General features: G+C 43.7%; 1 protein-coding gene across 3 annotated transcripts in view; it reads left to right on the plus strand.

Annotated features, from left to right (window-relative positions):
* LOC140485722 (NEDD4 family-interacting protein 1-like) overlaps nucleotides 1-16,100 on the plus strand; it is a 161,045-nt gene that overhangs the window by 109,610 nt on the left and 35,335 nt on the right. The window contains exon 5 of one of the 3 annotated variants that reach the window (XM_072584182.1): nucleotides 4,424-4,529. In XM_072584182.1, coding sequence (XP_072440283.1) covers nucleotides 4,424-4,527 — 104 coding nt within the window. In that variant the 3' untranslated portion in view covers nucleotides 4,528-4,529. The remainder of the gene's footprint in view (nucleotides 1-4,423; nucleotides 4,530-16,100) is intronic. The other 2 variants (XM_072584179.1, XM_072584180.1) reach the window with 2 other exon arrangements.

The following is a 16,100-nucleotide window of genomic DNA, read 5'->3' on the forward strand; positions in this document are numbered from 1 at the left end:
AGAGTCATAGAGATGTACAGCATGGAAACAGACACTTCAGTCCAACTCGTTCATGCCGACCAGAAATCCCAGCTTAATCTAGTCCCATTTGCCAGCACTTGGCCCACATCCCTCTAAACCCTTCCCATTCATATACCCATCCAGATGCCTCTTAAATGTTGCAATTGTACCAGCCTCCGTCACTTCCTCTGGCAGCTCATTCCATACACGCACCACTCTCTGCATGAAAAAGTTGCCCCTTAGGTCTCTTTTATATCTTTCCCCTCTCACCCTAGACCTATGCCCTCTAGTTCTGGACTCCCCAGTCCCAGGGAAAATACTTTGTCTATTTATTCTATCCATGCTCCTCATGATTTTATAAACCTCTATAAGGTCACCCCTCAGCCTTTGACGCTCCAGGGAAAACAGCCCCAGCCTATTCAACCTCTCCCTATAGCTCAAATCCTCCAACCCTGGCAACATCCTTGTAAATCTTTTCTGAACCCTTTCAAGTTTCATAATATCCTTCTGATAGGAAGGAGACCGGAATTGTACACAATATTGTAAAAGTGGCCTAACCAATGTCCTGTACAACCACAACATAACCTCCCAACCTCTATACTCAATGCTCTGAGCAATAAAGATTCCGAGTAATTGTATAATATCTACCTCTACATTAGGCATATTTGCTGTGTACCTTTTATGAAGATTCATTTAACTCCCTCATTATAAAGATTAAAATAGTGTCATTTTAAACACTAGGGATTATTTTGATGAAAAGATTTAAACCTATTTTCCTAATCAACCTGTCACTGTGCTAATAAGTCTCACCTGTTTAAAATTCTGGTTTAATTTACTTGTAATGTGATTGGTAATTATCAAATCTTAAACTGGTCTGGATCAGCTTTTATAGACGCCTTACAAGTTTACTATTCAAGCAATGAACAGCCACAAAATGCAAAGTTCACAGGATAATATCCAGTTCCACAGACTGTACAGACCATTCATATTCCACAGCTTAATTATGAGCTCTTCAGGCAGCACGAAACTTACACAGTTTAATAAACAGACTGGAGGCTGTTTTTAGATTAGATTACTTACAGTGTGGAAACAGGCCCTTCAGCCCAACAAGTCCACACCAACCCGCCGAAGCGTATACCACCCAGACCCATACTCCTACATTTACCCCTTCACCTAACACTACGGACAATTTAGCACGGCCAACTCACCTAACCTGCACATTTTTGGATTGTGGGAGGAAACCGGAGCACCCGGAGGAAACGCACGCAGACACAAGGAGAATGTGCAAACTCCACACAGTCACCTGAGGCGGGAATTGAACCCATGTCTCTGGCGCTGTGAGGCAGCAGTGCTAACCGCTGTGCCACCGTGCCGCCCACTGTTGCAGAGAAACGAGCCCAGGACTGGAAGCTGAGGCGGATAGGCAAGTCCCAAACGGTAGGTCAGTGTGGGAAGCATGTCCTGGAGGCAAGTCCCAGACTGGATGCTGTCACTTGGAGGTGAGTCCCAGACAGGAGATAGTCATGGGGAGGTGAGTCCAAGATGGGAGGAAGGCAGGCGTGGGAGAAAGTGAGTCCCAGATTGGAGACCATCACATGGAGATGACTCCCAGGCTGGAGACCATCACATGGAGGAGAGTCTCAGACTGGAGACCATCACAGGGAGGTGAGTCTCAGACTGGAGACCATCACATGGAGGTGAGTCTCAGACTGGAGACCATCACATGGAGGTGAGTCCCAGACTGGAGACCATCACATGGAGGTGAGTCCCAGACTGGAGACTATCACGTGGAGGTGAGTCCCAGACTGGAGACCATCACATGGAGGTGAGTCCCAGACTGGAGACCATCACATGGAGGTGAGTCCCAGACTGGAGACCATCACATGGAGGTGAGTCTCAGACTGGAGACCATCGCATGGAGGTGAGTCTCAGACTGGAGACCATCACGTGGAGGTGGGTCACAGACTGGAGACCATCGCATGGAGGTGAGTCTCAGACTGGAGACCATCACAGGGAGGTGAGTCCCAGACTGGAGACCATCGCATGGAGGTGAGTCCCAGACTGGAGACCAACACAGGGAGGTGAGTCTCAGACTGGAGACCATCGCATGGAGGTGAGTCCCAGACTGGAGACCATCGCATGGAGGTGAGTCCCAGACTGGAGACCATCACATGGAGGTGAGTCTCAGACTGGAGACCATCACGTGGAGGTGAGTCCCAGACTGGAGACCATCACATGGAGGTGAGTCCCAGACTGGAGACCATCACAGGGAGGTGAGTCTCAGACTGGAGACCAACACATGGAGGTGAGTCCCAGACTGGAGACCATCGCATGGAGGTGAGTCTCAGACTGGAGACCATTACATGGAGGTGAGTCTCAGACTGGAGACCATCACATGGAGGTGAGTCTCAGACTGGAGACCATCACGTGGAGGTGAGTCTCAGACTGGAGACCATCACGTGGAGGTGAGTCTCAGACTGGAGACCATCACGTGGAGGTGAGTCTCAGACTGGAGACCATCACATGGAGGTGAGTCCCATACTGGAGACCATCACATGGAGGTGAGTCTCAGACTGGAGACCATCACATGGAGGTGAGTCTCAGACTGGAGACCATCACGTGGAGGTGAGTCCCAGACTGGAGACCATCACATGGAGGTGAGTCCCAGACTGGAGACCATCGCGTGGAGGTGAGTCTCAGACTGGAGACCATCACGTGGAGGTGAGTCTCAGACTGGAGACCATCACGTGGAGGTGAGTCTCAGACTGGAGACCATCACGTGGAGGTGAGTCTCAGACTGGAGACCATCACATGGAGGTGAGTCTCAGACTGGAGAACATCACAGGGAGGTTAGTCCCAGACTGGAGACCATCACGTGGAGGTGAGTCCCAGACTGGAGACCATCACATGGAGGTGAGTCCCAGACGGGAGACCATCACATGGAGGTGAGTCTCAGACTGGAGACCATCGCATGGAGGTGAGTCCCAGACTGGAGACCATCACATGGAGGTGAGTCTCAGACTGGAGACCATCACATGGAGGTGAGTCTCAGACTGGAGACCATCACAGGGAGGTGAGTCCCAGACTGGAGACCATCACATGGAGGTGAGTCTCAGACTGGAGACCATCACATGGAGGAGAGTCCCAGACTGGAGACCATCACATGGAGGTGTGTCCCAGACTGGAGGAAGTCACTGAGAGGCGAGGCCCAGACTAGAGGCCAGCATGGGGAGGTGAAGCCATTGTGGACTGGAGGCTGGCATAGGCGAAAGTGAGTCTCTGACTGGAGGCCAACCCAGGGAGGTGAGACCCAGACTAGAGGCCAGCATGGGGAGGTGAGGCCCTTATGGACTGGAGGTGAAACCTTGAGTTTTGAAATCTGGCATATCTGGAGACTTATCGTTTGGAAGCTAGGTGCTGGAATGGACTGGGGTGAAAAGATTGTAAACCAAGTACTTTTGTTTTTCCTTTTTACTGTCATGCTGCACTTTTATTTATTATTCTTACAATTTTGTACCAAACAGTTAAGAATCTGTACCTAGGTATCTTTTATCTAAGGTGGCACTGTAAGCAGCGACATTGCAAACTTTTGACTGCACTCATTCGAGTGCACGTGACAATGAAGCTCATTCAATTCAATTCAATGTTTATGGAACAGTACATGTGGTCTCCACTCACTCACTTCACCAAAAGTGTGACATGTTCAGGGATGTTTCTGCAAGGGCAGATGGCACACAGTTTCTCAGATGGGAGGCCCTGGAAGAGGAGATCGAGAGGATGAAGGATGTTCTGTACCCAAACTGAGGACAGCCCCTCTCTTCTGAAGCAGCTTAGCCACAAATCCTCCCTTCACCATTCCCCTTTCTCCTGGTGACTCTGCAAAGACATTGAAAATGTTGGAGTAGCACATCTTCTTCTCTTTAAAGGTGAAGTGTTCAGAAAAATACTCAAATAAATGTTGATAGATTGTTGGTTTAGTCTTGACAAGGCTTCCCATATATGTGTTAAATCTCCAACAGTAAATAAACCGTGATTGTCACGTACCTTCAAATAGCATTCAAAATTGTCTGCAACATATAGATCCCTCAGCAGCTGATCACTTTTAGGAGGGGGCATTAGATAAAGCATCAGTCAACAAAAAGCTGTGCAAGCTCATTACAGAGTGCTGGGAGGCAATGTAGGTGACAATCTGCTGTTAAATGCTCCAGCAGGTGACTGTTCCTCACATAAACCTCAATTCCTGTTTAAAAAATGTCTTAACTTACGTATGGGTAAAGCTATCGTTTCAATTTGAGAGCGCCACCTTGGACGCATGGTAACCAGCAGAAAATAAAAAATGCCTCACACGCTGTTGATGTACTTCTTGTGATTTTTGAAGAGTGAGTCATACGTGTACCTTTACCCTTCCTCTTCTGTCTTACAGGGTTTGTGCTTTTCACAAGAGGCTTTGTCAACTATGCAAAAGTTCGGAAGATGACTGCCAAGATCGCCAGTTTGAAAAAGTCCAGGTTCCTTTTCATTTACTGATGGTAACAAATCATATCTGTTCAATGTCCAGTTACACTGGACCATTCATTTAGGCCAGTGGTTAGCACTGCTGCCTCACAGAGCCAGAGACCCGGATTCAATTCCCTCCTCAGGCGACTGACTGTGTGGAGTTTGCACATTCTCCCCGTGTCTGCGTGGGTTTCCTCCGGGTGCTCCAGTTTCCTCCCACAGTCCAAAGATGTGCAGGTCAGGTGAATTGGCCATGCTAAATTGCCCATGGTGTTAGGTAAGGGGTAAATGTAGGGGTATGGGTGGGTTGCGCTTCGGCGGGTCGGTGTGGACTTGCTGGGCCGAAGGGCCTGTTTCCACACTGTAATCTAATCTAATCTAATTTCTATATCATGAATAATTTTGATATTGTCTGCCATCTTAATTTTTAAAAATAAACAAACATAAACGCTGGATTGAGAAAGGTAGGAGTCTGAAGGGTTTATTGCATTAAGGTTGCTCAGGAGTACTGTCAGTATGTGCATTGTTTTTTTTGTTAACGGAGGAAATAATTAGCAGATGGAATATTGTCCTCAACCTTTGACCTTGGGCATGATTGAAGTTGGTCACTTAAAGCTGTAATCTTTCAACTACTGGCTGTGGTTCGATTTTTTTTAATGGAGTCAGGTTAACTCAAGAGACTTCTAAAAATTGCAGCCGGGTCCTAGATGGGGAAATCAAGTCTCCATTCCAGCAGATCCTATTATTATTGGTGTGGAGACTAGGCTGTAGCATCATGGAAAACCTGAGCATTTTATTACATTGCTGTCCTTGCTGATGAGGTGTAGTTAAACACAGTTCAATAATGACTGCAGGTGATTGAATATGTAGGAAGTGCAAAACACAACTGGGATGGTGAGTCTGTACCCTCCACAATCCACCAAGGCTATTTCAATAGCACCTTCTAAATTCATGCCCACCAGCATTTAGTAGTACCAGGAAACAGATCGTTGGGAACCCGAGTACTTGCAAGTTCCCCTGCAAGTCACATACCATCTTGACTTGGGACTACGTCACTGTTCCTTTGCTGTCACTGGGTCAAAATCCCAGAACTCAATTGCTAACAGCAGTAGTAGGTGTACCGACTCTATAAAGACTGCAGTAAACTAACTCACCACCACCAAGTTAAGGGCAATTAGGGGTGGGCAATAAATGCTGGCCCAGCCAACAATGATTATATTCCATGAGCAACTTGAACTTAAACAAAATAATAAATCGAAAGTGGTAAGGTCTGCCGCATGATTTACACATCTGTCACTTTGGGAGATGGAGCAATCTATAAGGGCACAGAGGCAGGTTTTCTTTCCAGAGGATTGGCAGGAGGAGTCTCGTTGGTGCTCACTCACCCCTTTGCTGCTGGGAGGGGTTAGATGGTGACATTGGGAACTCTCCTCAAGGCATTGACAGCTCATGGCCATTCCCAACAGTATCTCGGAGTAACTCCTGTACGCAATAGCTGATCAACTGAATGCTGGTTTCCTTCTTTATAATGCTCCAATGATGGTAGGTTAAGCACTCAATAACTGCCACTGTGCACTTGACTTCCTTAGCATGCTATGTTGTTAACACGCACGCAACCAGTGCTTTTTTTTAGGAGTTCCAAAATTTTCATACAGAGCTGAACTGAGGTTGTTTACTGCATGGCTGAGAGAGCTCCTGCAGTATGAAGCTGTCAACTGTTACCTATAAAATAATTAACATTAATTTGGAAAAAATATTTGCAGTTTTTAATATTACAGTAAGCAGAAGTGGATGCTTGTGTAAAACTCAAATTCCATGCATTTATTTTGTTCTAAACTTGATATTCATTTAATTTTTTTGTAGTGAGTACATTTTTAGCAAACATTACAGTTTAGAACTCTAGGATAATATTGATTTTAATTCAGTGAAATGTGGAAGAGATGCAGAAGAGATGGAAGAATCAATACACTAATTTCAATCAAAACTAAAATTGCCTCTGGCCTTATGTTGTGTATATAATCTAGGCCACAAAAATGTCCTCTCATACAATGCCAATCCTCTTCAAATATTCAATTGATTTCATGGCAGAGATGTTAGTATTTGTGATACGACTAAAAATTCTTTTCATTCATAAAATTAAAAGTAACCAAAAGAAAATCCATTACTTCATTATTGGACTTGGATATATGTTCACACGCTTTGGAAGGCTAGTTGATGAGGTGAATTGTTACAATGGCCTTTCATTCCCAGACTTAGGATTTGAATCCAATTTATGTTATTTATGACAATACTGTATAAAACGAGGTTGTGCCATCTTAAGCTGTCTCCGAATCACCCAGGCCAAAACCTCATCACTAAGTTGTACTCAACTGTTACTCTCACTTCAAGATAGTGAGTTCTTTCGAGATCTATATTTTGTCAGAGTAGTTTCAACATGCTTGACATCAAAGTCTATAGAAATTAATGCTCAGTATCTTCCTGACACAACTCCAATGAGGATGGTATTAACTTTTTTTCCCACAATTCAAATTAATTCCAACAATTAACTGGATGCCTGCATACAGTATTGGTCATCTTATTTAAAGAACAATTTAAGTGCATTGGAAACAGATCAGATAAAGTTCACCAGACAAATACCTGGAATGGGTGGGTTGTCCGATGGGGAAAGGTTGGACAGGGTAAGCTTATAACCAGTAGAATTCAGAAGAGTAAAAGCTGACATGATTGAAACTTGGCTGATTCTGAGGGATCACGACATGGTAGATGGGCAGAGGATGTTTCCCTTTATGGGCGAATTAAGGATAAGGGGTCATTATTTCCAGATAAGGGCTCACTTATTTCAAACTGAAAGTCGGTGAAGTCTTTTTTCTCACAGGTTTGTAAGTGTTCAAACTCACTTCTTCATAAAGGGTGGAAACAGAGTCTTTGAATTTTTTGTAAGGCAGATAGATTCTTTGTAGGCAACAGGGTAAATAATTGGCGATAGGCAGGAACTTGAGGCTGCAAGCAGATCATTCATGATCTTACTAAGTGGCAGGCCAGGTGTGAGAGGATGAGTGATGTACTTCTGCTCCTCCTCCTTCCGTTCACAAAATTGCCGGAAAGTATAAAAACTGGAGATATTGGATCAGCTGTCGATTATGCATCTTTCCTCATTTTCATTTGAATTGACTATAAATTGAAAGAGATCTCTATTGGGTGGCCAATCAATGTTCACTACTGATCAAAGTAATAGTAGAAGGGCTGCAAGTAAAATCTAACCTGCACTGGGTATCCCTCAATGCTGTTGGAAATCAGTTGTGCTTTCTGCAAGAAGCCAGATCTGAGCATGGCAATGTCTCTTATAAGAATAAGAATTTGTACAGGGTGTGGTCAGTTTTGGAGTTGGTTTTTCCTTAATTTGACAGTTCTCATAAACTAAGCCCCGCATAAAGTCAGATCATAGAAAAACATGAAGACAAGGCCATTTGGCCCTTTAAGTCTGCTCTGCCATTCAATCTAATCACCGATCGTCCAACTCGATTCCTGTTCCTGCTTTCAGCCTGGAGGTGAGTTGGCAGAGAACAAAGAATCTTAAAAGCCTCAGAATTGATAGGCATGAGGTCATTCTTAGGTTTGTAGACTGAGCTTATGGCCTGGATCTTTGAACTTTGGGATCGGCATTAAACCATGAGCTTCCTCCACGTCATTTATGCCAACAGCCAGAGGGAGATACATTTGAGCTTCCTCATGTAAATAAATAAAATGTTTGTAGTTCATCACTATACAAAATAACAGTAAAAACTGTACAAGTTGCTGACACCACCACTATGCGCACCACAATCCCTATCCAAATTACTCATCTACATAACTGAATAAATTCCCTAAAAGATCCTTAGCAAAAGCAGAACAATATAAAGGCAGATAGCTAACATGTGGCTTTATTGGTGACTTCCTCCAATCAACTTAATAGCATCTCTAACAAACATCATCAGTCACAACATGCAACATAAATTCCACCTGGATACCAGCAGTGCTCAATGGGCACCATGACATGGCAGTATAATGGACCTCTCCAAATTCTCCTTTAAGAGAAACAAGGCAAGAACCCTAATTCTGTCATTCACCAACTGCATACCCAGAAACATTTTTGCCTCCTGCAGGAAGCCAGTATTGATTCTGAAACACAACCCCCTCACCTAATTTAATTGATATCAAAGAGAAAAGAGGAAGTTCTTCATTGACAAACTTGGAGATGGAGTTATTGGAGGCCAGTTATCCCAGTCTCAGAATATTGCTGCATGACTTCCTCAAGACAGAATGCAAAGCTAAATATAATGGCCTTCTTTTATGAGAAATTACCAGATTTTCAAAAAGCCAGTGTATATCTAGATTGCCTTGTACAATACAAAAAGAACAATAATAATGGAGTTGTTCACTTATCATGGAGATCAAACTTTAAACTGTTAGGTTCCCAGAGAACAAGACAAGAGACAAGATGGCGGAAAGCTTTGGGCACAATCAATCCAAACTCACCTCTTCTTTTTGTCCCAAGCATAATACACTTACTAGCTATCATGTATCATATCTTGTGTCCTAAAATATTATTTTCTGAAATAAATGTATTCAATTTGCATTCAATGATTTGTTATCAACTGCATCGACTCAATCACTATGCACTTACCATCTCACATTGATAATAATTCTGCAATTGACTCCCTATTTGAGCATCATCTGGTTCTGCAAAATAAAAAAAAGCAAAAAAGGCAAATTGTGGTCGACAATGTGTAATCCCTTTAAAATCCTAAAACAGCAATCATGTCACCTTTCACCCTTCCCTTTTTCAATGAGAACATATGAACACTGTTCACAATCCAATCTCTCCATTCTGGTTTCTCTTTCCTGTGTTCTTTCAACAGTTGAAACGTTCTATTTGCGTTGTGGTAATCAGAGCTATTTGCAATGCTTGTTAGACTAAGGATTTATAAATTGTCAAGGTTACCTTTTTAAGCCTTTTAATACACCCTAAAAATAGATATATGTTTTAGAACCCCAGCATATATTGTTGGGATAGTTTCAATTTAACGCCAATCAGAAAACAGAGGATTTTGTTTTATTTCTCTGTGCACAATTATTTCTATTTAAATTATAACCTCTTCTTCAATTTCTGTCCCTGTATAAAATCCAGCTTCTCTGTACTGAATTGAACTTGTCACCTGTCAATCCAAATCCCAAATATTTTCAAATCTTCCTCAAACTTGTTCTGTTCCGCTTTAGAGCCCATCACTATCTATAGATTTGTATCATTTGCAAATTTTGTTGCTGTGTCTGTGGGTCTTTTATGAAAATGTTAAGCAAGAGACAATCTAAATCAGACCTCCTGTGGAATAGGACTGCCAACAATGTCCCATGCTGATACCAATCTGTCAACTATTACCCTCTGCATTCTACCAGTCAATCAATTACATGTAAATATTACATTGTTAATATTTGGACTGATTTTATATTTTCAGTGCAATCTTTCCAGAGGATCTGTATTAAATACCTAATGGAAACCAAGTTTCCTACATCCATTTCATTATTCCTATTATGCTCCTTCATCAAATTCTTCAAAGAAAACTATGTCCCTTCCATGGTTGGCACGGTGGCTCAGTGGTTACCACTGCTGCCGCACAGTGCCAGGGATCTGGGTTCGATTCCAGTCTCTGGCAACTGTCTGTGTGGAGTTTGCACTTTGTCCACTTGTTTGCTCTGGTTTCCTCCCACAACCCGAAGCTGTGCAGGTTCGGTGAATGGGCCATGCTAAATTGCCCGTAGTGTTCAGGGATGTGTAGATTAGGTGTATGAGTCAGGGGTAAATGTAGAGTAATGGGAGAGTGGGTTACTTTTGGAGGGTTGGTATGGACTTGTTGGGTCAAATGCCTTGTTTCCACACTGTAGGGATTCTGTGAACCCAAATCTTTTAGAATTTTATTTCTATCCCAATCTTTCATGATCATATTTTTAGTAAGGGTTTCCATTACTTTACCCAAAATGTATTCCAAACTCGTTGGTGCCTTGTTCCTAGGTAACATTTTTTCTTTCTTGACAGAAATAAAAATAGATGTAGTATCTGCCTTCTTTTAGCTGCTAGGCACCTTCCTAATATTTGGTGATCTTTAGGAGGATTAGGCCAGACTTCCTGTAATTTTCTCTACAATTTCCTCTAAAGATTTTAGATGTATCTTGATCAGACTCTGAGGTTTGTTTACTTGCACAGCTACATATTTACATTTCTGATTTGCAGGCATGTTAGAATTACAAAGGATGCATATTCTTAGAGTGAAATGGACTAAAATACAAACAATGTCCCATTCATGCAATGTGAAAATCCACAGAGAGATAGCATGTATGTAAAGTAAGTTTATTAGGCAGAGGTGGGTGCGTGGGTAGATGTTTCCAGGGTGTAGTTGGATCAGGATCCAGTCAAGTTGGACTGAGAGAGGGAGTGGGGCTGAAGTTGAGGCGAAAGGAGTTCAGGATTGGGAGTGGGTGCAGGGAGTCTGGTTGGAAAGGGGCTGTAGGATGGGGAGGTGGTCAGGTCAGGGCAGGCCAGAGAGCTGAGAGACTCTGCATTATAAATGAATTCACAGCACATTAATCTGCATCATATCAGACTTCCACTGGCTTGTGCCCTATGTGAACACAGTCAGTCTCATTATCGGAGACATTTAAAAAGAGCTGAACACTGTGCTTTCAGCAAACAAACAACTCCCCTTCTGACATGTTTTGACAGATAAAATAACAGTAAACAGTGTTTTTATTGGTGCAACAAGTTTAAAAAGTAATGTACATGATCTGGAAGAAGCTTTAGGCATTTATTGGACAATGTTAGCATCACAGAAACATTGCAAAATGATTCCTGTTGCATAGATATACGTTGTTCAGAAAAGTCACCACTGAGAGAAAAGGAGGTGATTGGTGTTGTGTATGAATTTGAGGTTCAATCAAGAGAAACCTGACAAAACAGGTAAACCAGAATTGCTTTTGGTTGAGCTAATGATTAATAACATAATAAATGATTGCTGGTGGTATGCTAAAGACTACTTAGCCAGAGTGAAAATCTTCATTACAAAAAAGAGATACAAATGATGACTGATGAGGGATTAATTGTAATCGTTGCAAATTTAGGAGTTTTGCTTGTGTATTGGTGGTGTACCTCTGGGCCAGGAAGCTTGATGAAGGGCTTTTGCCTGAAACGTCGAATTTTCCTGCTCCTCGGATGCTGCCTGACCCGCTGTGCTTTTCCAGCACCACTCTAACCTTGACTGTAATCTCCAACATCTGCAGTAGCCACCTCCACCCAGGAGGCTTGAGTTCAGTCCGACCTAGTTCCAGGTGTGTGGCGTAATATGCCTCAACAGGGTTGATTAGAAACATCCAGTAGTTGAAAATTTCAGCTCAGCACTGATACATTAATACCTCAACTTGTATAATGGTGAAAGTATTTTGAGAGTTAACAGAAGATTAGAGGCTGTTTCATGACTCAGTTTGTAAAAGAGCCAAAAAGGAGAGAAATCATTCTGGATTTGATTATGAGGAAGATGCATAATCAGTTCTCCAGCAAAAAGGCTTTAAACTCCAGTAGTTGTAACGTGATCATGTTTGACATTACAGTAACCAGGGAGGAAAATAAAACCCAAACAACATTCCCAGTCTTTGGGATAGCCAACCTTTAAATGATTGTTGGTGTGGACATGGAAGACTCAAATATGAATGATGAGAATGGAGGAACTATGGAATTCTTTCAAAGAGGTGACTCTGAATGCAATGGATGAATGTGTATTGATGCAAAGCCAAATATGTCAAGCTTCAAGGCAGTCCTGTGTGATTAATCGCAATTACCCAAATGTTCACAAGAAAGAAGCAAATGACTCAAGGCTGTGAAGGAAAATAGCACTGGTAAAATGGATCCAAAGGGAACAATCCTCCTAACATCCAATTCTCAACTGCTGTTATGAAGTTCCCCTGGTATACATCATGTGATCTCTGAAGTCAACAAGACAAAGGCACATTCACTGAATACCTCACCAATTTTTGCGGTGGCAGGGGAAGGTGCCAGGATGGGATGGGAGGTCTTTACTGAGACTTTACTTTCTCTCATCAATCTCATAGATTAGATTAGATTACTTACAGTGTGGAAACAGGCCCTTCGGCCCAACAAGTCCACACCGCCCCACCGAAGCGTAACCCACCCATACCCCTACATCTACATTTACCCCTTACCTAACACTATGGGCAATTTAGCATGGCCAATTCACCTGGCCTGCACATCTTTGGACTGTGGGAGGAAACCGGAGCACCCGGAGGAAACCCACGCAGACACGGGGAGAACATGCAAACTCCACACAGTCAGTTGCCTGAGGCGGGAATTGAACCCGGGTCTCAGGCGCTGTGAGGCAGCAGTGCTAACCACTGTGCCACCGTGCCGCCCACGAATCTGCTGCATGTTAAAAAAAAGTGGCAGAGATCAATTGGTTCGGACACACAGTCTCAAGAGATCACTTTACACTTGCGATATCTTCACACAAAAGACAAAACCTGCTAGATCAGAATTATTGTGGTAGGTTTGGAGTTGGAGGGGTTAATGTTGGAGGGGGCCCCTCCAGACAGCTGCTTCACACTAAGACCACACGCATACTTCCTTGGGCCACCATACATGAGGTCAGGATCAATAATTCCCCTGGGATGGATGATTGATTGTTGAAGATAATCCTGCAGTAGTATGTCCAGGCTCCTATGCAGTGGGTGGCAAGGACCAGATCTCTCAACATATACAACAAAGCAGAATTGATTGGTGTGCATTTTGTTTGAGACCTTGACCAGATGTGACATTACCCTCTGAAAGGGCATAAACTGCAGTTCAATTGGAAAAGATGTCAGTGGTGAAACAGACCTTTACTGAGTAAAAACAATGACTGCAGATGCTGGAAACCAGATTCTGGATTAGTGGTGCTGGAAGAGCACAGCAGTTCAGGCAGCATCTGAGGAGCAGTAAAATCGACGTTTCGAGCAAAAGCCCTTCATCAGGAATACAGGCAGAGAGCCTGAAGGGTGGAGAGATAAGTGAGAGGAGGTTGGGGGTGGGGAGAAAGTAGCATAGAGTACAATGGGTGAGTGGGGGAGGGGATGAAAGAGATAGGTCAGGGAGGAGAGGGTGGAGTGGATAGGTGGAAAAGGAGATAGGCAGGTAGGACAAGTCATGGGGATAGTGCTGAGCTGGAAGTTTGGAACTAGGGTGAGGTGGGGGAAGGGGAAATGAGGAAACTGTTGAAGTCCACATTGATGCCCTGGGGTTGAAGTGTTCCGAGGCGGAAGATGAGGTGTTCTTCCTCCAGGTGTCTGGTGGTGAGGGAGCGGCGGTGAAGGAGGCCCAGGACCTCCATGTCCTTGGCAGAGTGGGAGGGGGAGTTGAAATGTTGGGCCACAGGGCGGTGTGGTTGATTGGTGCGGGTGTCCCGGAGATGTTCCCGAAAGGGCTCTGCTAGGAGGCGTCCAGTCTCCCCAATGTAGAGGAGACCACATCGGGAGCAATGGATACAATAAATAATATTGGTGGATGTGCAGGTGAAACTTTGATGGATGTGGAAGGCTCCTTTAGGGCCTTGGATGGAGGTGAGGGAGGAGGTGTGGGCGCAGGTTTTGCAATTTCTGCGGTGGCAGGGGAAGGTGCCAGGATGGGATGGGAGGTCTTTACTGAGACTTTACTTTCTCTCATCAATCTCATAGATCTGCTGCATGTTAAAAAAAAAGTGGCAGAGATCAATCCAGCAATTATTCTCCTGTTACTGCAAAGAAACTGCTGGGAGAAATCAGAAACTACTGCATCTGCAACATCAACAGCAGATAGCATTAGTCGCCGCACACTCATAGAATCATAGAGATGTACAGCATGGAAACAGACCTTTCGGTCCTACTCATCCACACCAACCAGATATCCTAAATTAATCTAGTCCCATTTTCCAGCATTTTCCCCACATCCCTCTAAACCCTTCCTATTCATATATCCATCCAGATGCCTTTTAAATGTTGTTATTGTACCAGCCTCCACCACTTTCAGTTCATTCCATGCATACACTATGTTTGCATGAAAAAGTTGCCTCTAAATTTTTCCCCTCTCACCTTAAACCTACGCCCTCTAGTTCTAGAATCCCCAAACACAGGGAGAAGACCTTGTCTATTCTCCCTATCCAAGCCCCTCATGGTTTCATAACCTTTGATAAAATCACCTCTCAGCCTCTGACACTCCAGGGAAAATAGCCCCAACCTATTCAGCCTCTCCTTATATCTCAAACCCTCCAACCTTTGCAGCATCCTTGTAACTTTTCTCTGTACACTTTCAAGTTTTACAATATCCTTCCTACAGCAGGGAGACCAGAATTACACACAGTAATTCAAAAGTGGCTTAACCAATGTCCTGTACAGCCGCAACATGACCTCCCAACTCCTTTACTCAATGCTCTGACCAATAATGCCAAGCATACCAAATGCCTCTTCAGTATCCTCTTTACCTGAGACTCCACTTTCCAGGAACTATAAATCGGCACTCTAAGGTCTCTTTGTTCAGCGGCACTCTCGGAAACTTACCATTAAGTGTATAAATCCTGCCCTGATTGCCTTTCCAAAAGGCAGCACCTCACATTTATCGAAATTAAACTCTATCTGCCAATCATCAACCCACTGGCCTGTCTGATCAAGGTCCTGTTGTACTCTGAGGTAACCTTCTTCGCTGTCCACTACACCTCCAATTTCGGTGTCATCTACAAACTTACTACCAGCACTTGCTATGTTCACATCCAAGTCATTTATATAAATGTCAAAAAGTAGTGGAACTAGCACTGATCCTTGTGCCACACCACTGGTCACAGGCCTCCAGTCTGAAAAACAATCCTGCACCACCACCCTCTGTCTTCTACCTTCAAGCTAGTTTTGTATCCAAATAGTTAGTTCTCCCTCTATTCCATGTAATTTAACCTTGCTAATCAGTCTACCATGAGGAACCTTATCGAATGCCTTACTGGAGCCCATATAGATCACATCCACTCCTCTGCCATCATCAATTCACTTTGTTACTTCAAAAAACTCAATCAAGTTATTGAGACATGATTGCTCATGCACAAAGCCATATTGAATATCCCTAATCAGCCTTTGCCTTTCCAAATACATTCCCTCAGTATTCCCTCCAACAACTTGCTCACCACTGATGTCAGGTTCACTGGTCTCTAGTTTCCTGGCTTTTCCTTACCACCTTACTTAAATAGTGGCACCATGTTAGCCAACCTCCAGTCTTCTGACACCTTAGCTGAAGCTGGCGATGATACAAGCGTCTCAGCAAGGGACCCAGCAATCACTTCCCCCGATTCCCACATAGTTCTAGGGTACACCTGATCGGGTCCTGGGGATTTATCCACCTTTGTGCACTTTGAGATGTCCAGCACCTCCTCCTCTATAATATAGGCATTTTTCAGGATGTCACTATTTATTTCCCCACATTCTCCATCATCACCAGAAAAAGGAGCAGCAGATTAAAATCCAGTATAGAGGAGGAGAGCTCTGGTCTGGAATAGGGTCTAGAGGCTTCAGTG

This window comes from Chiloscyllium punctatum, chromosome 14, assembly GCF_047496795.1.
Source record: "Chiloscyllium punctatum isolate Juve2018m chromosome 14, sChiPun1.3, whole genome shotgun sequence".
Lineage (NCBI taxonomy): Eukaryota > Metazoa > Chordata > Chondrichthyes > Orectolobiformes > Hemiscylliidae > Chiloscyllium > Chiloscyllium punctatum.